Genomic DNA, 21,255 nt, shown 5'->3' with positions numbered 1-21,255 from the left:
ACTGCTTGTTCTTGTTCGTAAATGCCAAGAACTACTTGAAACTATGGATACTGATCAAAATTACTTAAACTGGCTTCAACCCTTCAAAACTTGTCAAAACTACTCAAATTTAGTCTAAACTGCTAGAACTGGACAAAAACTGCTTTATTTTGTTCAATATGTTTAAACAGCTCGAAACTGTCGAGAACAGCATGAAAATGCTTAAATTCGTCAGAAACTGCTTAAACTGGCTTCAAACCACCAAACTTGTCAAAATACTCAAATTTAGTCTAAACTGCAAGAACCAGACAGAATCTGTTTAATCCTGTTCAATACGTTTTAAACTGTTCTAAACTGTCGAGAACTACATGCAACTGCCAAAACTTGAAAGAAACTGCTTTTTCTTGTTCGTAACTGCCAAGAACTACTTTAAAACACGGATACTGATCAAAATTACTTAAACTAGCTTAAAACCTCAAAAACTTGTCAAAACTACTCAAATTTAGTCTAAACTGCAAGAACCAGACAGAATCTGTTTAATCCTGTTCAATACGTTTTAAACTGTTCTAAACTGTCGAGAACTACATGCAACTGCCAAAACTTGAAAGAAACTGCTTTTTCTTGTTCGTAACTGCCAAGAACTACTTTAAAACACGGATACTGATCAAAATTACTTAAACTAGCTTAAAACCTCAAAAACTTGTCAAAACTACTCAAATTTAGTCTAAACTGCTAGAACCGGACAGAATCTGTTTAATCCTGTTCAACACGTTTTAAACTGTTCTAAACTGTCGAGAACAGCATGAAAATGCTGAAACTAGACAGAAACTGCGTTTTCTTGTTCGTAACTACAAAGAACTACTTACGGATACTGATCAAAATTACTTAAACTGGCTTCAACCCTTCAAAACTTGTCAAAACTGCTCAAATTTAGTCTAAACTGCTAGAACCGGACAGAATCTGTTTTATCGTGTTCAATACATTTTAAACTGTTCTAAACTGTCGAGAACTACACGAAACTGCTATAACTAGACAGAAATTGCGTTTTCTTGTTCGTAAATGCCACGAACTACTTGAAACTATGGATACTGATCAAAATTACTTAAACTAGCTTAAAACCTCCAAAACTTGTCAAACCTACTCAAATTTAGTCTAAACTACAAGAACCGGACAGAATCTGCTTAATCGTGTTCAATACGTTTTAAACTGTTCTAAACTGTCGAGAACTAAATGCAACTGCTGAAACTAGACAGAAACTGCGTTTTCTTGTTCGTAAATACAAAGAACTACTTGAAACTATGGATACTGATCAAAATTACTTAAACTAGCTTAAAACCTCCAAAACTTGTTTAAACTTCTCAAATTTAGTCTAAACTACAAGAACCGGATAGAATCTGTTTAATCCTGTTCAACACGTTTTAAACTGTTCTAAACTTTCGAGAACAGCATGAAAATGCTGAAACTAGACAGAAACTGCGTTTTCATGTTCGTAACTACAAAGAAGTACTTACGGATACTGATCAAAATTACTTAAACTGGCTTCAACCCTTCAAAACTTGTCAAAACTACTCAAATTTAGTCTAAACTGCTAGAACTGGACAAAAACTGCTTTATTTTGTTCAATATGTTTAAACAGCTCGAAACTGTCGAGAACAGCATGAAAATGCTTAAATTCGTCAGAAACTGCTTAAACTGGCTTCAAACCACCAAACTTGTCAAAATACTCAAATTTAGTCTAAACTGCAAGAACCAGACAGAATCTGTTTAATCCTGTTCAATACGTTTTAAACTGTTCTAAACTGTCGAGAACTACATGCAACTGCCAAAACTTGAAACTGCTTTTTCTTGTTCGTAACTGCCAAGAACTACTTGAAACTATGGATACTTATCAAAATTACTTAAACTGGCTTAAAACCTCAAAAACTTGTCAAAACTACTCAAATTTAGTCTAAACTGCTAGAACCGGAAAAAAACTGCTTTATTTTGTTCAATATGTTTAAACAGCTCGAAACTGTCGAGAACAGCATGAAAATGCATAAACTCGGCAGAAACTGCTCAAACTGGCTTCAAACCACCAAAACTTGTCAAACATACTCAAATTTAGACTAAACTGCTAAAACCGGACAAAAACCTGCTTTCTGTTGTTCAATATGTTTAAACAACTCGAAACTGTCGAGAACTACATGCAACGGCCAAAACTAGACAGAAACTGCGTTTTCTTGTTCGTAACTACAAAGAACTACTTACGGATACTGATCAAAATTACTTAAACTGGCTTCAACCCTTCAAAACTTGTCAAAACTGCTCAAATTTAGTCTAAACTGCAAAAACCGGACAGAATCTGTTTTATCGTGTTCAATACATTTTAAACTGTTCTAAACTGTCGAGAACTACACGAAACTGCTATAACTAGACAGAAATTGCGTTTTCTTGTTCGTAAATGCCACGAACTACTTGAAACTATGGATACTGATCAAAATTACTTAAACTAGCTTATTAAAACCTCCAAAACTTGTCAAAACTACTCAAATTTAGACTAAACTGCTAAAACCGGACAAAAACCTGCTTTATGTTGTTCAATATGATTAAACAACTCGAAACTGTCGAGAACTACATGCAACTGCCAAAACTTGAAAGAAGCTGCGTTTTCTTGTTCGTAACTGCCAAGAACTACTTTAAAACACGGATACTGATCAAAATGACTTAAAATGCCTTCAACCCATCAAAACTTGTCAAAACTACTCAAATTTAGTCTAAACTGCTGGAACTGGAAAAAAACTGCTTCTTTTTTTTTCAATACGTTTTAAACTGCTCTAAACTGTCGAGAACTACATGAAACTGCTGAAACTAGGCAGAAATTGCGTTTTCTTGTTCGTAAATGCCAAGAACTATTTGAAAATATGGATACTGATCAAAATTACTTAAACTAGCTTATTAAAACCCCCAAAACTTGTCAAAACTTCTCTAATTTAGTCTAAACTACAAGAACCGGACAGAATCGTTTTCATCCTGTTCATTACATTTTAAACTGTTCTAAACTGTCGATAACTACAGGAAACTGCTGAAACTAGACAGAAATTGCGTTTTCTTGTTCGTAAATGCCAAGAACTATTTGAAATTGCGGAAAATGGTCATAATTACTTAAACTAGCTTAAAACCTCCAAAACTTGTCAAAACTACTCAAATTTAGAATAAACTACAAGAATCGGACAGAATCTGTTTACTCCTGTTCAATTTGTTTAAACAGCTCGAAACTGTCGAGAACACCATGAAAATGCTTAAACTTGACAGAAACTGCTTGTTCTTGTTCGTAAATGCCAAGAACTACTTGAAACTATGGATACTGATCAAAATTACTTAAACTGGCTTCAACCCTTCAAAACTTGTCAAAACTACTCAAATTTAGTCTAAACTGCTAGAACTGGACAAAAACTGCTTTATTTTGTTCAATATGTTTAAACAGCTTGAAACTGTCGAGAACAGCATGAAAATGCTTAAATTCGTCAGAAACTGCTTAAACTGGCTTCAAACCACCAAACTTGTCAAAATACTCAAATTTAGTCTAAACTGCAAGAACCAGACAGAATCTGTTTAATCCTGTTCAATACGTTTTAAACTGTTCTAAACTGTCGAGAACTACATGCAACTGCCAAAACTTGAAAGAAACTGCTTTTTCTTGTTCGTAACTGCCAAGAACTACTTTAAAACACGGATACTGATCAAAATTACTTAAACTAGCTTAAAACCTCAAAAACTTGTCAAAACTACTCAAATTTAGTCTAAACTGCTAGAACCGGACAGAATCAGTTTAATCCTGTTCAATACGTTTAAAACTACTCTATACTGTCGAGAACTACATGAAACTGATGAAACTAGACAGAGACTGCGTTTTCTTGTTCGTAACTGCCAAGAACTACTTGAAACTATGGATACTTATCAAAATTACTTAAACTGGCTTCAACCCTTCAAGACGTGTCAAAACTACTCAAATTTAGTCTAAACTGCTAGAACTGGACAAAAACTGCTTTATTTTGTTCAATATATTTAAACAGCTCGAAACTGTCGAGAACAGCATGAAAACGTTTAAACTTGTCAGAAACTGCTCAAATTAGCTTCAAACCATCAAAACTGCGCAAAACTACACAGAATTTGTCTAAACCGCAAGAACCGGACAGAATCTGTTTAATCCTGTACAACACGTTTTAAACTGTTCTAAACTGTCGAGAACAGCATGAAAATGCTGAAACCAGACAGAAACTGCGTTTTCTTGTTCGTAACTACAAAGAACTACTTACGGATACTGATCAAAATTACTTAAAATGGCTTCAACCCTTCAAAACTTGTCAAAACTACTCAAATTTAGTCTAAACTGCTAGAACCGGAAAAAAACTGCTTTATTTTGTTCAATATGTTTAAACAGCTCGAAACTGTCGAGAACAGCATGAAAATGCATAAACTCGGCAGAAACTGCTCAAACTGGCTTCAAACCACCAAAACTTGTCAAAACTACTCAAATTTAGACTAAACTGCTAAAACCGGACAAAAACCTGCTTTATGTTGTTCAATATGTTTAAACAGCTCGAAACTGTCGAGAACTACATGCAACTGCCAAAACTTGAAAGAAGCTGCGTTTTCTTGTTCGTAACTGCCAAGAACTACTTTAAAACACGGATACTGATCAAAATGACTTAAAATGGCTTCAACCCATCAAAACTTGTCAAAACTACTCAAATTTAGTCTAAACTGCTGGAACTGGACAAAAACTGCTTTTTTTTTTTCTTCAATACGTTTTAAACTGTTCTAAACTTTCGTTAACTACAGGAAACTGCTGAAACGAGACAGAAATTGCGTTTTCTTGTTCGTAAATGCCAAGAACTATTTGAAATTGCGGAAAATGGTCATAATTACTTAAACTAGCTTAAAACCTCCAAAACTTGTTTAAACTTCTCAAATTTAGTCTAAACTACAAGAACCGGACAGAATCTGCTTAATCCTGTTCAATACGTTTTACACTGTTCTAAACTGTCGAGAACTACATGCAACTGCTGAAACTAGACAGAAACTGCGTTTTCTTGTTCGTAACTACAAAGAACTACTTACGGATACTGATCAAAATTACTTAAACTAGCTTAAAACCTCCAAAACTTGTCAAAACTACTCAAATTTAGTCTAAACTACGAGAACCGGACAGAATCTGCTTAATCCTGTTCAATACGTTTTAAACTGTTCTAAACTGTCGAGAACTAAATGCAACTGCTGAAACTAGACAGAAACTGCTTGTTCTTGTTCGTAACTACAAAGAACTACTTGAAACTATGGATACTGATCAAAATTACTTAAACTAGCTTAAAACCTCCAAAACTTGTTTAAACTTCTCAAATTTAGTCTAAACTACAAGAACCGGACAGAATCTGTTTAATCCTGTTCAACACGTTTTAAACTGTTCTAAACTTTCGAGAACAGCATGAAAATGCTGAAACTAGACAGAAACTGCGTTTTCTTGTTCGTAACTACAAAGAAGTACTTACGGATACTGATCAAAATTACTTAAACTGGCTTCAACCCTTCAAATCTTGTCAAAACTACTCAAATTTAGTCTAAACTGCTAGAACTGGACAAAAACTGCTTTATTTTGTTCAATATGTTTAAACAGCTCGAAACTGTCGAGAACAGCATGAAAATGCTTAAACTCGTCAGAAACTGCTTAAACTGGCTTCAAACCACCAAACTTGTCAAAATACTCAAATTTAGTCTAAACTGCAAGAACCAGACAGAATCTGTTTAATCCTGTTCAATACGTTTTAAACTGTTCTAAACTGTCGAGAACTACATGCAACTGCCAAAACTTGAAACTGCTTTTTCTTGTTCGTAACTGCCAAGAACTACTTTAAAACACGTATACTGATCAAAATTACTTAAACTAGCTTAAAACCTCAAAAACTTGTCAAAACTACTCAAATTTTGTCTAAACTGCTAGAACCGGACAGAATCTGTTTAAAATTTAAACTTTAAAATTTAAAATTTAAAATTTAAAATTTAAAATTTAAAATTCAATACGTTTAAAACTGCTCTATACTGTCGAGAACTACATGAAACTGATGAAACTAGACTGAGGCTGCGTTTTCTTTTTCGTAACTGCCAAGAACTACTTGAAACTATGGATACTTATCAAAATTACTTAAACTGGCTTAAAACCTCAAAAACTTGTCAAAACTACTCAAATTTAGTCTAAACTGCTAGAACCGGAAAAAAACTGCTTTATTTTGTTCAATATGTTTAAACAGCTCGAAACTGTCGAGAACAGCATGAAAATGCATAAACTCGGCAGAAACTGCTCAAACTGGCTTCAAACCACCAAAACTTGTCAAAACTACTCAAATTTAGACTAAACTGCTAAAACCGGACAAAAACCTGCTTTATGTTGTTCAATATGTTTAAACAACTCGAAACTGTCGAGAACTACATGCAACTGCCAAAACTTGAAAGAAGCTGCGTTTTCTTGTTCGTAACTGCCAAGAACTACTTTAAAACACGGATACTGATCAAAATTACTTAAAATGGCTTCAACCCATCAAAACTTGTCAAAACTACTCAAATTTAGTCTAAACTGCTGGAACTGGACAAAAACTGCTTTTTTTTTTTTCAATACGTTTTAAACTGCTCTAAACTGTCGAGAACTACATGAAACTGCTGAAACTAGGCAGAAATTGCGTTTTCTTGTTCGTAAATGCCAAGAACTACTTGAAAATATGGCTACTGATCAAAATTACTTAAACTAGCTTATTAAAACCCCCAAAACTTGTCAAAACTTCTCTAATTTGGTCTAAACTACAAGAACCGGACAGAATCTTTTTCATCCTGTTCATTACATTTTAAACTGTTCTAAACTTTCGATAACTACAGGAAACTGCTGAAACTAGACAGAAATTGCGTTTTCTTGTTCGTAAATGCCAAGAACTATTTGAAATTGCGGAAAATGGTCATAATTACTTAAACTAGCTTAAAACCTCCAAAACTTGTCAAAACTACTCAAATTTAGTCTAAACTACAAGAACCGGACAAAAACTGCTTTATTTTGTTCAATTTGTTTAAACAGCTCGAAACTGGCGAGAACAGCATGAAAATGCTTAAACTTGACAGAAACTGCTTGTTCTTGTTCGTAAATGCCAAGAACTACTTGAAACTATGGATACTGATCAAAATTACTTAAACTGGCTTCAACCCTTCAAAACTTGTCAAAACTACTCAAATTTAGTCTAAACTGCTAGAACTGGACAAAGACTGCTTTATTTTGTTCAATATGTTTAAACAGCTCGAAACTGTCGAGAACAGCATGAAAATGCTTAAACTCGTCAGAAACTGCTTAAACTGGCTTCAAACCACCAAACTTGTCAAAATACTCAAATTTAGTCTAAACTGCAAGAACCAGACAGAATCTGTTTAATCCTGTTCAATACGTTTTAAACTGTTCTAAACTGTCGAGAACTACATGCAACTGCCAAAACTTGAAAGAAACTGCGTTTTCTTGTTCGTAACTGCCAAGAACTACTTGAAACTATGGATACTGATCAAAATTACTTAAACTGGCTTCAACCCTTCAAAACTTGTCAAAACTACTCAAATTTAGTCTAAACTGCTAGAACTGGACAAAAACTGCTTTATTTTGTTCAATATGTTTAAACAGCTCGAAACTGTCGAGAACAGCATGAAAATCCTTAAACTCGGCAGAAACTGCTCAAACTGGCTTCAAACCACCAAAACTTGTCAAAACTACTCAAATTTAGACTAAACTGCTAAAACCGGACAAAAACCTGCTTTATGTTGTTCAATATGTTTAAACAGCTCGAAACTGTCAAGAACTACATGCAACTGCCAAAACTTGAAAGAAACTGCGTTTTCTTGTTCGTAACTGCCAAGAACTACTTTAAAACACGGATACTGATCAAAATTACTTAAAATGGCTTCAACCCTTCAAAACTTGTCAAAACTACTCAAATTTAGTCTAAACTGCTGGAACTGGACAAAAACTGCTTTTTTCCCCCCCAATATGTTTAAATTGCTCTAAACTGTCGAGAACAAAATAAAACCGCTGAAACTAAACAGAAACTGTGTTTTCTTGTTCGTAACAGCCAAGAACTACTTGAAACTATGGATACTGATCAAAATTACTTAAACTAGCTTAAAACCTCAAAAACTTGTCAAAACTACTCAAATTTAGTCTAAACTGCTAGAACCGGACAGAATCGTTTTTATCCTGTTACATTACATTTTAAACTGTTCTAAACTTTCGAGAACTACAGGAAACTGCTGAAACTAGACAGAAATTGCGTTTTCTTGTTCGTAAATACCATCGTTACCACGATTGTGGTATTTTGCGCTGGCCTACTGACGTGGAGGTTATTGTAGGTTGTGTACCGATGTAAAATAGCTGATTATTGGAAAGACAGACAGAAGAAGGAAAAAAAAAAAAAAAAAATTGGTGTGAGGGAGGAAAAACAAGGGCAGATATGTATGCAGGGTGGTTAGGGGTTTTGGATTGTGGTTGTCTCCCCCTGGGGAGATATGAGTGTTGTTAGAGTGAGTGGGAGCGAGTGCAGCCAAAGTGGTGTTTTTTATTGTTCGTAAGAAAGCGTTTAGAATAGCCTCTCTGTCTGAGGGCTTTGAAAAGGGTTTGAGTGGCGTGTGAGAAATCAGAGGGTTTGGAGCAGATGCGGTGGAAGCGGATGAGGATGGGGGGGGCACTGTATCAAAAGAAATAAATAAATGTTTTGTCTGTAAAGAACGGGAGAGGAATTATAATGTGAGTGATTATGGTACGTGAGCAATGTTGTTGGCCAAATGGGGCAGGCGCCCGCCAGGTGAGCCAGAGGGACCTGGTTCAATCCCCCGGCACAGTGGAGGACGCCCGCCCCAGAGAGGGTTAGGGTCAGGGTTGGGGTTATTCAATTAAAACTTATTTGCACAGGCCTACTGATCCGTGGGTTGGTGTAATGGATGGGTTAAAACCTGTAAAGTGGGAGACCAGGGTTCGACTCCCAAGCAGAGCAACACTGAGGCAGAGGAGAAGCAGCCGGAGGGTGAGAGATGTTTTGAAAAAAATAAATAAATAAAAAAATAAAAAATTTAAAAAAAAAATTAAGAAGAGTTCATGACGGAATTGATAAGGGCCTGGACCAGAGACATACACCATAAAGGACGATAGTCCAGTGGCAGTCATGCAGGCAATCAGGCCGGGAAGAGCTGGTTCAAATCCCAGACCGAGCCCACTGGCCATAGACCAGGAAGATTGGGGGCCCTGCACAGAGCTCTCCCTATTTAGGTCTGGGGAAAAACAACAAAACAAATTTTTTGAGTGTATACTTTAAAAGGGGAGGAGGGAGGGAAAACTCATGGAACACATAAGGATAGTAATAAAAATATTAAAACGAAAAAAATAAGTGCTATTTGACAAACTGAAGTGCTAAAATCAATAGTAAAATGCACCAGATAGATGAAAATAATAATAAAAACATGCAATAATAAAAATCAAGCCATAAGTGCTGTAAGAAATAGATTAAAACGAACCGACTAAAACATGCAATGAACCATGAGTTTAGTACCCTGGAGAGAGAGAAAAAATAAAAATAAAAAAATTGGGGGGCAAGGAGAAAACGTAGGATCCACAGGGGGGACCACAGAGGGGCGGTAGCAATATTGAGTGTCCAAAGAGTTAAGGGTTATTGAGGCCGCCCGGTGCAGTGGTCCCCAATCTGTGGATCCAAATTCTCTCTGCCCTCCTCCTCTGCCCCATGGTCCATCGATCATTGTGATCCAGACCTGAAATTAAGAGATGAGTAATGGGATGAGATTGGAAATGTTGAACTAAATGGGTAGTAAGTCGACCTTTCCCAATATTGTACAGGTGTTGTGACAGGCGCGTGTGAATGGAATGTTGAGTTTCTCCTATGTAGAGTTTATTGCAGAGAGTGCATGTTATTACATAAACAACATTGGTGGTGGAAATGGATAAAGTAACAAGAATGGGGTAACTTTTTCTGGTGTGTGAATTCTGGACAATCTTTCTGGCTTTGTAATGGTGGGTATGTGTTAAATCATGATGCGGTCTATTGTCTGAAAATTTGGATCTGACGAGCATGGAATGAAGATTCTTATGTTTACGGTAAGCAGATATGATTTTGTGATTCTGTAAAGCTGGGTGGAGAGTCTGAATTTTATTGAAGTTAAGTTTAATGGTGCTGTGAAGGTTTGTTATGGAATGAGAGAATGTTGAAATCAGTGGTATCAGGCGGGGGGGAGGAGGGGGTGGTGTAGAAGAGGGAATGTGAAGCGAAAGATCTGTCTGGGGAAGGTAATCTGAGTCTTGGGAAGCAGATGTGATGTGAATGGTGAAGTCTAAAGGGTCAGTAGTGGGAGACATGTAGGGGCTGAGATAAGGAAGAGGAATGAGGGTAGGGGATATAGGGTTAGGGTTAGGGTGAGTCTGGTTGGAGATGGAGGAAAGGTTAGTCGTGGAATGGTTAGGGTTAGGAACAGAAACTCGACAGGGGGTAGATGTAAGGTCAACCTGTGGTGGATTAGGGGATTGGGAAAGATTCAGGTTAGGGTTAGGGGCTGGGTTGGGTAGGGGGGGGTGAAATGGGGAAGGGGAGGGTCTGGGGGGGTGTGAAGGAGGGGTTAGTCAGGGAGTGGTTAGGGTTAGGAACAGAAGCTGGGCAGGGTGTGGATGTAGGGTCAAACAATGGGGGGTTAGGGGGGGTGAGGGAGGGGTTAAGGTTAGGAGTTGGGAGGGAATTGAGGCAAGGGTTGGATGTAATGTTGTCCTGGTGGGAGATGGGGTGAGTCTGGTTGAGGGTGGAGGATGGATTAGTCAGGGAGTGGTTAGGGTTAGGAACAGAAATTGGGCAGGGTGTAGATGTAGGGTCAAACGGGGGGTTAGGGTTAGGGGATAAAGAAGAGTTCAGGTTCAGGTTAGGGTTAGGGGCTGGGTTGGAATCAGGAAATGAGGGAGGGGAGGGTCCAGGGGGGGTGAAGGAAGGGTTAGGTTTAGGAGCTGAGGGGAAAATGACATTGGGGTTGGATGTAGTATTGTCTTGGTGGTGGTTGGGATAAGAGGTCCAGACAGGGGGGGGTTTGAAGGATACTGGAGGTGGGCAGAGTAGTTTTTGTGTGAGTGTCTTGATAGGAGGGTTATCCACAGGGGAGGTATGGCAAGGGGAAGAGAGAGAGCAAGTGGGAGCAAGGGAAGCCATGGTAGAGTTTTTAATGTTTCTGAGAAAACGTTTAGAGTAACCTCTGGTACGGAGACTCTTAAACAGGGTGCTGGTGGCGTTATGAAAATCTGAGATAGTGGAACATATGCGATGGAAACGTATTAGCTGCGATTTAATGATACCTTTGAAAGTGTGTTTAGGGTGATGACTGGATTTATGTAGTAGAGCATGAGTATCTGTGGGTTTGAAAAAGACTTTAGATTGTATGGTCTTGTGCGTGTTGTTGGGGGCCTCAAAAAAGATTATGGTGTCCAGGAATTGGATTTGTTTGGAGTCTATGGTATGCTTGATTTTGATGGATGAGTGATGACTGTTGAGGGTGTTGATGAATACTGAAAACTGGTCCAAGGAGTGAGGCCAGATACCAAAGATATCATCCAAGTACCTCAAAAACAGTAGCGGTTTAAATGGGCATTTCTCCAGGGCTTCCCGCTCCCACTCGCTCATGTACAGGTTTGCATAGGAGGGAGCAAATCTTTGACCCATGGCTGTCCCATGAATTTGAAGAAAGTATTGGTCATTGAAAAGGAAGTCATTGTTCATTAAGCATAGTTCAATGAGCTGCAGAAGTTCTTTATCTGGTCTGGAAGGGTCTGGGTTATTTTTGAAGATATTTTTTAAGGTGTTTAGTCCGAGTTGTGTGTTGATATTAGTATAGAGACTGTCTATATCAATGGTAAACAGGTAGCTGGATAGAGGGACAGCCATGGGTCGAATGATAGAAAGAAAATGATATGTGTCTTTTATGTAACTGAAGTGACGTGTGGAAAGGGGCCCCAGGAAGTAATCAATGTATTGTGAAACGTGATATGTGGTACTGTTACAATCTGAAACGATGGGTCTGCCAGGAGGGACCTCAGAGGGAATGGTCCAAGTGTGTGGGTCCTTGTGGATTTTAGGGAGTAGATAGAAATAGCGGGGTCTAGGTTGATCTGGTCCAAAAAGGTAGTCACGTTGTTTAGCTGTGATGTATTTTTGGGAATAAAGAGATTGAATAATGTTCCTTAGTTGAATTTGGGTAGTGGGTTGAAGAGGATTATCAATCTGTTTATAGTATTTGTTATTGTTAAGTTGTCTGTTTGCTTCCAATAAATATTGTTGTTTATCCATGATTATAGTTTTAGCACCTTTATCAGCTGGTTTAATGATAATATTGGGGTGTTGGCGAAGTTCCGTGAGGGCTTTGCGTTCAGCCCTCGAAAGATTGTCCGGGAGGGTTTGTTGTAAACGGAAGTGATGTAAGGATTGTAGGTCTGAACGTATTAGTTGGTGAGTAAGTGGATGTAGACTAGAATCTGTCGGCTCCCAATTGGAAGGGTATGTGAAGGGGGTGCGATGATAATTATTGGTAGGGTGAAAGTGATCTATGAGTTTGATCCGTCTGTGGTACAAGTGGAGGTCCCTCTGAAGTTCCTCCTGATCTAGGTGGGTGGGACGTGGGACGAATGAAAGGCCTTTTTCTAGTAGTTGGAGTTGAGCAGGGGAGGGTGTGAAAAGTGTGGAGAGGTTCAGAATTGTGGAATCAGACTCCCAGCCCAGGTCTCGGGGCTGTTGTAGGGGAGAAGTTGGAAGGTGTGATACCGAATAGGTCTGAGGGGTTATTGTAAATTTAGTTGTTGTAGCCAGTTACTGAAAATCTGTTGTGCCGTTGCGGTAGTCCAGTGAATGTTAACTCTTTCTGTAGTGAATTGGTCCCGGTGAATTTCTGTAAGAAAGGGGAAAAGGGTGACCATGGTGTTGTTAATGAGTTTCAGATTATTGCGTTGGGTGGTGCTGAGATTTGGTGAAATGTTAATGACCGGGAAGTATATATCTGCATTGGGGAAGGTCGACTTGCTCAAGCGGAATAGAGCTTTAAGTTGTTTAGTTGTGGTCTGCTTGGGGTCCTGGTCCATGTTGTTGAGTCCAATAGAGAATATTACGATTTTGACTTCTGGGCAACTCCTTGTTTTTTCACACACCTTCAGGAAATGATAAGCGTTGGCCCCGGGGTAGCTGTCCAGCTGAATGTGTGAGTAGGGATGTGGTGGGATCCGGTTAATGTTAGAGTCTCCAAGAATCAGGACTGGCTTTCTGGGTTTGAAGAACCAGTCCTGAATCTTGCGGCTGGGACGTGCAATATGATAGCAGGGTTTGTAGAGGGTGTGAGTTTTTGTGTGAGGTGGAGGAGGTGAAGGGGGCTGAGGAAGGGGAGCGAGAGCACTGTTGGGAGTTATTGTTGGTTGGGGGTGTGGACAGGATGGGGGAATAGGCGTTTGCAGGTCAGGTGAATGTAGAGCAGAAGGTTTAGGATGCGGAGAGGTGGGGGGCGATGGAGAAAGTGTGAGTAGTTTAGTCTGACTCTCCTCCAAGATGGGGGATGAGGTTAAGGTTGTGGTCAGAGTTTGAGATGAAGTTCTTGCTGGTGGTATAGGTGTTTGTGGAAAGCCAACTTCCCCAGGGACAGGAGCGGGCAGAGCAAACCCCAGGGTTGTGTCTGTGGAGGGCTCGGATAGGGTTCTATCACGGTCAGATTCGACCTTTGTGAGCCCTGAGTTCGTCACAGCCGACTCCTTTTTGGACAATCAACAGAAATAAATAAATGTTTTGTCTGTAAAGAACGGGAGAGGAATTATGTAGACCATCTGTCATTGGATTCCAAGCCGGAGATTGTGAGATTATGAACGGGGTGTAGTTGGAAATGATTGACTAAAGGGGTGGATAGTCTACCTTCCCCAATGTTGTACAGGTGCTGTTTGAGACGGGTGAGAATGGAATGTCGGGTTTCCCCTATGTAAAGTTTATTGCAGACTGTGCAGGCGATGGCATAGACTGTATTTCTAGATTGCAAGGAATGGGTGAGAGATATGGGAAGACTTTTGCCACTATAGGGGTTTGAAATAAATTTACGGGGAACATATAGGTGCTCATATTGTGTGAGGGGTATTTTTCTATTTTCAGTGAAGGCTGAATGGACCAGGATGTTTTGGAGGTTTGAGTTTTTCCGGTAGGCTGTGATGAACCTATAATTGTGAATGGGTGGATATTGGAGTCTCAGGTCCTGGAAATGGGACTTAATGGTTTTGTGGAAAGTTGTGAATCTATGAGAAAAGGTGCTAACAAAGGGAAGAAGTTTGGGTGGGGAGTTGGGTTTGTGAGTGACGGGGCCAGGTTCTCGTGCTGCGGAACAGTCCGGAAGGGTATGGGCAATAGGAGTAGATTGTGTTGAGGGAAAGGATGGGTCCAGGTCAGGTTCTACAAGGGAAAGGTCGATGGAGAAGTGCACAGATAGAGAAGGTAAAGGAGGGGAATAATTGGAGTTAGGGGAGGAAAGAGGGCGTGGGGAATGCTGAGGGTTAGAAGAGGGGAGCGGCAGATCAGGGGAGTGTGTGGGGCTGGACAAGAAAAATAAGGGAGGGAGGGGGTTAAGGTTAGGGTTTGAGGGAAGGGGGGGGGGATGGTTAGGGTTATAGAAGGGGAACAGTGGGTCAGGGGAGTGTGTGGGGGTGGAAAAGAAAGGTAAGGGAGGCAGGGGGTTAGGGTTAGGGATGGAGGGAAGGGGTGGGGAGTGGTTAGGGTTAGAGAAGGGGGACAGTAGGTCAGGAGAGTGTGTGGGAATGGAAAAGAAAGGTAAGGAAGGCAGGGGGTTGGGGTTAGGGATGGAGGGAAGGGGCAGGGAATGGTTAGGGTTAGAGGAGGGGAACTGTAGGTCAGGGGAGTGTGTGGGGATTGAAGGGGGAGGGATGGGAGGGAGGGGGTTAGGAAGTAGGGAGAAGTGTCCGCAGCCGAGGACCGAAGGTCCGAGGCTGTAGAACACATGCACTGGCCTTCGCACTCCTGTTTCCGGGTGACCACACCACCCAGGTGAACATGCCCTGGACCGGATGTCCCTGGGGAGGAGAAGGAGTTAAAATTTAGTTTATTTTATATCCTAATTAATAATCATTGTTATTATCTTAATTGATATTTTATTTATTTATAATCATTATTTAGTCTTTTATTTGAGATTTATTAGTTTTAGGTTTCCACTGGTTAGGGTTAAGATTTAATTACAAGGTCAGGGTATTAGATTATTAAGAGAAGAGGAAAAGTCCTAGGGGTTAAGGTTAGGGTTAGGGTTAGGGTTAGGTTCAGGTAAGTAACCCAGGGACCAACCCAGGTAAGTAACCCAGGTAAGTATCCCAGGTGAATGCACTGTCCTAGGGACCAACTCCTGGTCCAGGAGTGGCCAGAAAAAATTGGGCTCTCACGTCCCTCCCCGATGTTGTCCCCTTCCTCTAATGAGGCTCGATGCCGGCCGAATTGGCGTTGGTGCTTTGCCTCTGTAGCTACGTTTCGGAGACTATTTGTCCTTCCTCAGGCTATGGCAAAGTGACTGGACTCTCATATTTGTGTTCCTTTTATATCCTTTCCTTTAGGTTTCATCATTTAGTTTCTCTCTGTATTTAGTTTCTGTTGTCCTTAATTTAGGTTTTTAATTTCGGGAGACTATTAGGGTTAGGGTTCCTTCCCCTAGGGTTAGGGTTAGGGTTATGTCCCCTAGGGTTAGGGTTAGGGTTTTTTCCTGGTTGGGGCTTAAGTGGTCTCAAGATGGACTCAGCAGCCACATCCCGGACTGGAGCCGGTCCCTGGCACGGGCGAGTTAGGTTCAGGTAAGTAACCCAGGGACCAACCCAGGTAAGTAACCCAGGTAAGTATCCCAGGTGAATGCACTGTCCTAGGGACCAACTCCTGGTCCAGGAGTGGCCAGAAAAAATTGGGCTCTCACGTCCCTCCCCGATGTTGTCCCCTTCCTCTAATGAGGCTCGATGCCGGCCGAATTGGCGTTGGTGCTTTGCCTCTGTAGCTACGTTTCGGAGACTATTTGTCCTTCCTCAGGCTATGGCAAAGTGACTGGACTCTCATATTTGTGTTCCTTTTATATCCTTTCCTTTAGGTTTCATCATTTAGTTTCTCTCTGTATTTAGTTTCTGTTGTCCTTAATTTAGGTTTTTAATTTCGGGAGACTATTAGGGTTAGGGTTCCTTCCCCTAGGGTTAGGGTTAGGGTTATGTCCCCTAGGGTTAGGGTTAGGGTTTTTTCCTGGTTGGGGCTTAAGTGGTCTCAAGATGGACTCAGCAGCCACATCCCGGACTGGAGCCGGTCCCTGGCACGGGCGAGTTAGGTTCAGGTAAGTAACCCAGGGACCAACCCAGGTAAGTAACCCAGGTAAGTATCCCAGGTGAATGCACTGTCCTAGGGACCAACTCCTGGTCCAGGAGTGGCCAGAAAAAATTGGGCTCTCACGTCCCTCCCCGATGTTGTCCCCTTCCTCTAATGAGGCTCGATGCCGGCCGAATTGGCGTTGGTGCTTTGCCTCTGTAGCTACGTTTCGGAGACTATTTGTCCTTCCTCAGGCTATGGCAAAGTGACTGGACTCTCATATTTGTGTTCCTTTTATATCCTTTCCTTTAGGTTTCATCATTTAGTTTCTCTCTGTATTTAGTTTCTGTTGTCCTTAATTTAGGTTTTTAATTTCGGGAGACTATTAGGGTTAGGGTTCCTTCCCCTAGGGTTAGGGTTAGGGTTATGTCCCCTAGGGTTAGGGTTAGGGTTTTTTCCTGGTTGGGGCTTAAGTAGTCTCAAGATGGACTCAGCAGCCACATCCCGGACTGGAGCCGGTCCCTGGCACGGGCGAGTTAGGTTCAGGTAAGTAACCCAGGGACCAACCCAGGTAAGTAACCCAGGTAAGTATCCCAGGTGAATGCACTGTCCTAGGGACCAACTCCTGGTCCAGGAGTGGCCAGAAAAAATTGGGCTCTCACGTCCCTCCCCGATGTTGTCCCCTTCCTCTAATGAGGCTCGATGCCGGCCGAATTGGCGTTGGTGCTTTGCCTCTGTAGCTACGTTTCGGAGACTATTTGTCCTTCCTCAGGCTATGGCAAAGTGACTGGACTCTCATATTTGTGTTCCTTTTATATCCTTTCCTTTAGGTTTCATCATTTAGTTTCTCTCTGTATTTAGTTTCTGTTGTCCTTAATTTAGGTTTTTAATTTCGGGAGACTATTAGGGTTAGGGTTCCTTCCCCTAGGGTTAGGGTTAGGGTTATGTCCCCTAGGGTTAGGGTTAGGGTTTTTTCCTGGTTGGGGCTTAAGTGGTCTCAAGATGGACTCAGCAGCCACATCCCGGACTGGAGCCGGTCCCTGGCACGGGCGAGTTAGGTTCAGGTAAGTAACCCAGGGACCAACCCAGGTAAGTAACCCAGGTAAGTATCCCAGGTGAATGCACTGTCCTAGGGACCAACTCCTGGTCCAGGAGTGGCCAGAAAAAATTGGGCTCTCACGTCCCTCCCCGATGTTGTCCCCTTCCTCTAATGAGGCTCGATGCCGGCCGAATTGGCGTTGGTGCTTTGCCTCTGTAGCTACGTTTCGGAGACTATTTGTCCTTCCTCAGGCTATGGCAAAGTGACTGGACTCTCATATTTGTGTTCCTTTTATATCCTTTCCTTTAGGTTTCATCATTTAGTTTCTCTCTGTATTTAGTTTCTGTTGTCCTTAATTTAGGTTTTTAATTTCGGGAGACTATTAGGGTTAGGGTTCCTTCCCCTAGGGTTAGGGTTAGGGTTATGTCCCCTAGGGTTAGGGTTAGGGTTTTTTCCTGGTTGGGGCTTAAGTGGTCTCAAGATGGACTCAGCAGCCACATCCCGGACTGGAGCCGGTCCCTGGCACGGGCGAGTTAGGTTCAGGTAAGTAACCCAGGGACCAACCCAGGTAAGTAACCCAGGTAAGTATCCCAGGTGAATGCACTGTCCTAGGGACCAACTCCTGGTCCAGGAGTGGCCAGAAAAAATTGGGCTCTCACGTCCCTCCCCGATGTTGTCCCCTTCCTCTAATGAGGCTCGATGCCGGCCGAATTGGCGTTGGTGCTTTGCCTCTGTAGCTACGTTTCGGAGACTATTTGTCCTTCCTCAGGCTATGGCAAAGTGACTGGACTCTCATATTTGTGTTCCTTTTATATCCTTTCCTTTAGGTTTCATCATTTAGTTTCTCTCTGTATTTAGTTTCTGTTGTCCTTAATTTAGGTTTTTAATTTCGGGAGACTATTAGGGTTAGGGTTCCTTCCCCTAGGGTTAGGGTTAGGGTTATGTCCCCTAGGGTTAGGGTTAGGGTTTTTTCCTGGTTGGGGCTTAAGTGGTCTCAAGATGGACTCAGCAGCCACATCCCGGACTGGAGCCGGTCCCTGGCACGGGCGAGTTAGGTTCAGGTAAGTAACCCAGGGACCAACCCAGGTAAGTAACCCAGGTAAGTATCCCAGGTGAATGCACTGTCCTAGGGACCAACTCCTGGTCCAGGAGTGGCCAGAAAAAATTGGGCTCTCACGTCCCTCCCCGATGTTGTCCCCTTCCTCTAATGAGGCTCGATGCCGGCCGAATTGGCGTTGGTGCTTTGCCTCTGTAGCTACGTTTCGGAGACTATTTGTCCTTCCTCAGGCTATGGCAAAGTGACTGGACTCTCATATTTGTGTTCCTTTTATATCCTTTCCTTTAGGTTTCATCATTTAGTTTCTCTCTGTATTTAGTTTCTGTTGTCCTTAATTTAGGTTTTTAATTTCGGGAGACTATTAGGGTTAGGGTTCCTTCCCCTAGGGTTAGGGTTAGGGTTATGTCCCCTAGGGTTAGGGTTAGGGTTTTTTCCTGGTTGGGGCTTAAGTGGTCTCAAGATGGACTCAGCAGCCACATCCCGGACTGGAGCCGGTCCCTGGCACGGGCGAGTTAGGTTCAGGTAAGTAACCCAGGGACCAACCCAGGTAAGTAACCCAGGTAAGTATCCCAGGTGAATGCACTGTCCTAGGGACCAACTCCTGGTCCAGGAGTGGCCAGAAAAAATTGGGCTCTCACGTCCCTCCCCGATGTTGTCCCCTTCCTCTAATGAGGCTCGATGCCGGCCGAATTGGCGTTGGTGCTTTGCCTCTGTAGCTACGTTTCGGAGACTATTTGTCCTTCCTCAGGCTATGGCAAAGTGACTGGACTCTCATATTTGTGTTCCTTTTATATCCTTTCCTTTAGGTTTCATCATTTAGTTTCTCTCTGTATTTAGTTTCTGTTGTCCTTAATTTAGGTTTTTAATTTCGGGAGACTATTAGGGTTAGGGTTCCTTCCCCTAGGGTTAGGGTTAGGGTTATGTCCCCTAGGGTTAGGGTTAGGGTTTTTTCCTGGTTGGGGCTTAAGTGGTCTCAAGATGGACTCAGCAGCCACATCCCGGACTGGAGCCGGTCCCTGGCACGGGCGAGTTAGGTTCAGGTAAGTAACCCAGGGACCAACCCAGGTAAGTAACCCAGGTAAGTATCCCAGGTGAATGCACTGTCCTAGGGACCAACTCCTGGTCCAGGAGTGGCCAGAAAAAATTGGGCTCTCACGTCCCTCCCCGATGTTGTCCCCTTCCTCTAATGAGGCTCGATGCCGGCCGAATTGGCGTTGGTGCTTTGCCTCTGTAGCTACGTTTCGGAGACTATTTGTCCTTCCTCAGGCTATGGCAAAGTGACTGGACTCTCATATTTGTGTTCCTTTTATATCCTTTCCTTTAGGTTTCATCATTTAGTTTCTCTCTGTATTTAGTTTCTGTTGTCCTTAATTTAGGTTTTTAATTTCGGGAGACTATTAGGGTTAGGGTTCCTTCCCCTAGGGTTAGGGTTAGGGTTATGTCCCCTAGGGTTAGGGTTAGGGTTTTTTCCTGGTTGGGGCTTAAGTGGTCTCAAGATGGACTCAGCAGCCACATCCCGGACTGGAGCCGGTCCCTGGCACGGGCGAGTTAGGTTCAGGTAAGTAACCCAGGGACCAACCCAGGTAAGTAACCCAGGTAAGTATCCCAGGTGAATGCACTGTCCTAGGGACCAACTCCTGGTCCAGGAGTGGCCAGAAAAAATTGGGCTCTCACGTCCCTCCCCGATGTTGTCCCCTTCCTCTAATGAGGCTCGATGCCGGCCGAATTGGCGTTGGTGCTTTGCCTCTGTAGCTACGTTTCGGAGACTATTTGTCCTTCCTCAGGCTATGGCAAAGTGACTGGACTCTCATATTTGTGTTCCTTTTATATCCTTTCCTTTAGGTTTCATCATTTAGTTTCTCTCTGTATTTAGTTTCTGTTGTCCTTAATTTAGGTTTTTAATTTCGGGAGACTATTAGGGTTAGGGTTCCTTCCCCTAGGGTTAGGGTTAGGGTTATGTCCCCTAGGGTTAGGGTTAGGGTTTTTTCCTGGTTGGGGCTTAAGTGGTCTCAAGATGGACTCAGCAGCCACATCCCGGACTGGAGCCGGTCCCTGGCACGGGCGAGTTAGGTTCAGGTAAGTAACCCAGGGACCAACCCAGGTAAGTAACCCAGGTAAGTATCCCAGGTGAATGCACTGTCCTAGGGACCAACTCCTGGTCCAGGAGTGGCCAGAAAAAATTGGGCTCTCACGTCCCTCCCCGATGTTGTCCCCTTCCTCTAATGAGGCTCGATGCCGGCCGAATTGGCGTTGGTGCTTTGCCTCTGTAGCTACGTTTCGGAGACTATTTGTCCTTCCTCAGGCTATGGCAAAGTGACTGGACTCTCATATTTGTGTTCCTTTTATATCCTTTCCTTTAGGTTTCATCATTTAGTTTCTCTCTGTATTTAGTTTCTGTTGTCCTTAATTTAGGTTTTTAATTTCGGGAGACTATTAGGGTTAGGGTTCCTTCCCCTAGGGTTAGGGTTAGGGTTATGTCCCCTAGGGTTAGGGTTAGGGTTTTTTCCTGGTTGGGGCTTAAGTGGTCTCAAGATGGACTCAGCAGCCACATCCCGGACTGGAGCCGGTCCCTGGCACGGGCGAGTTAGGTTCAGGTAAGTAACCCAGGGACCAACCCAGGTAAGTAACCCAGGTAAGTATCCCAGGTGAATGCACTGTCCTAGGGACCAACTCCTGGTCCAGGAGTGGCCAGAAAAAATTGGGCTCTCACGTCCCTCCCCGATGTTGTCCCCTTCCTCTAATGAGGCTCGATGCCGGCCGAATTGGCGTTGGTGCTTTGCCTCTGTAGC

At 42.3% G+C, this 21,255-nt stretch overlaps 1 protein-coding gene across 1 annotated transcript in view; it reads right to left on the bottom strand.

Moving 5' to 3' along the window:
• Window positions 1–21,255, bottom strand: part of LOC306774237 (rap1 GTPase-GDP dissociation stimulator 1-A-like) — a gene marked incomplete at both ends in the record, with an annotated part of 70,130 nt that overhangs the window by 38,945 nt on the left and 9,930 nt on the right. Inside the window, one exon of the mRNA XM_079264238.1 lies at window positions 15,064–15,118. Within this exon, the coding sequence (XP_079120364.1) occupies window positions 15,064–15,118 (55 nt within the window). The remainder of the gene's footprint in view (window positions 1–15,063; window positions 15,119–21,255) is intronic.

Source organism: Telmatherina bonti (genome assembly GCF_933228915.1).
Source record: "Telmatherina bonti genome assembly, contig: scaffold_148, whole genome shotgun sequence".
In the NCBI taxonomy this organism is placed as follows: Eukaryota; Metazoa; Chordata; class Actinopteri; order Atheriniformes; family Telmatherinidae; genus Telmatherina; species Telmatherina bonti.
Note: the sequence above shows the minus strand (reverse complement) of the source record. Positions and strands in the feature narration are given on the sequence as shown.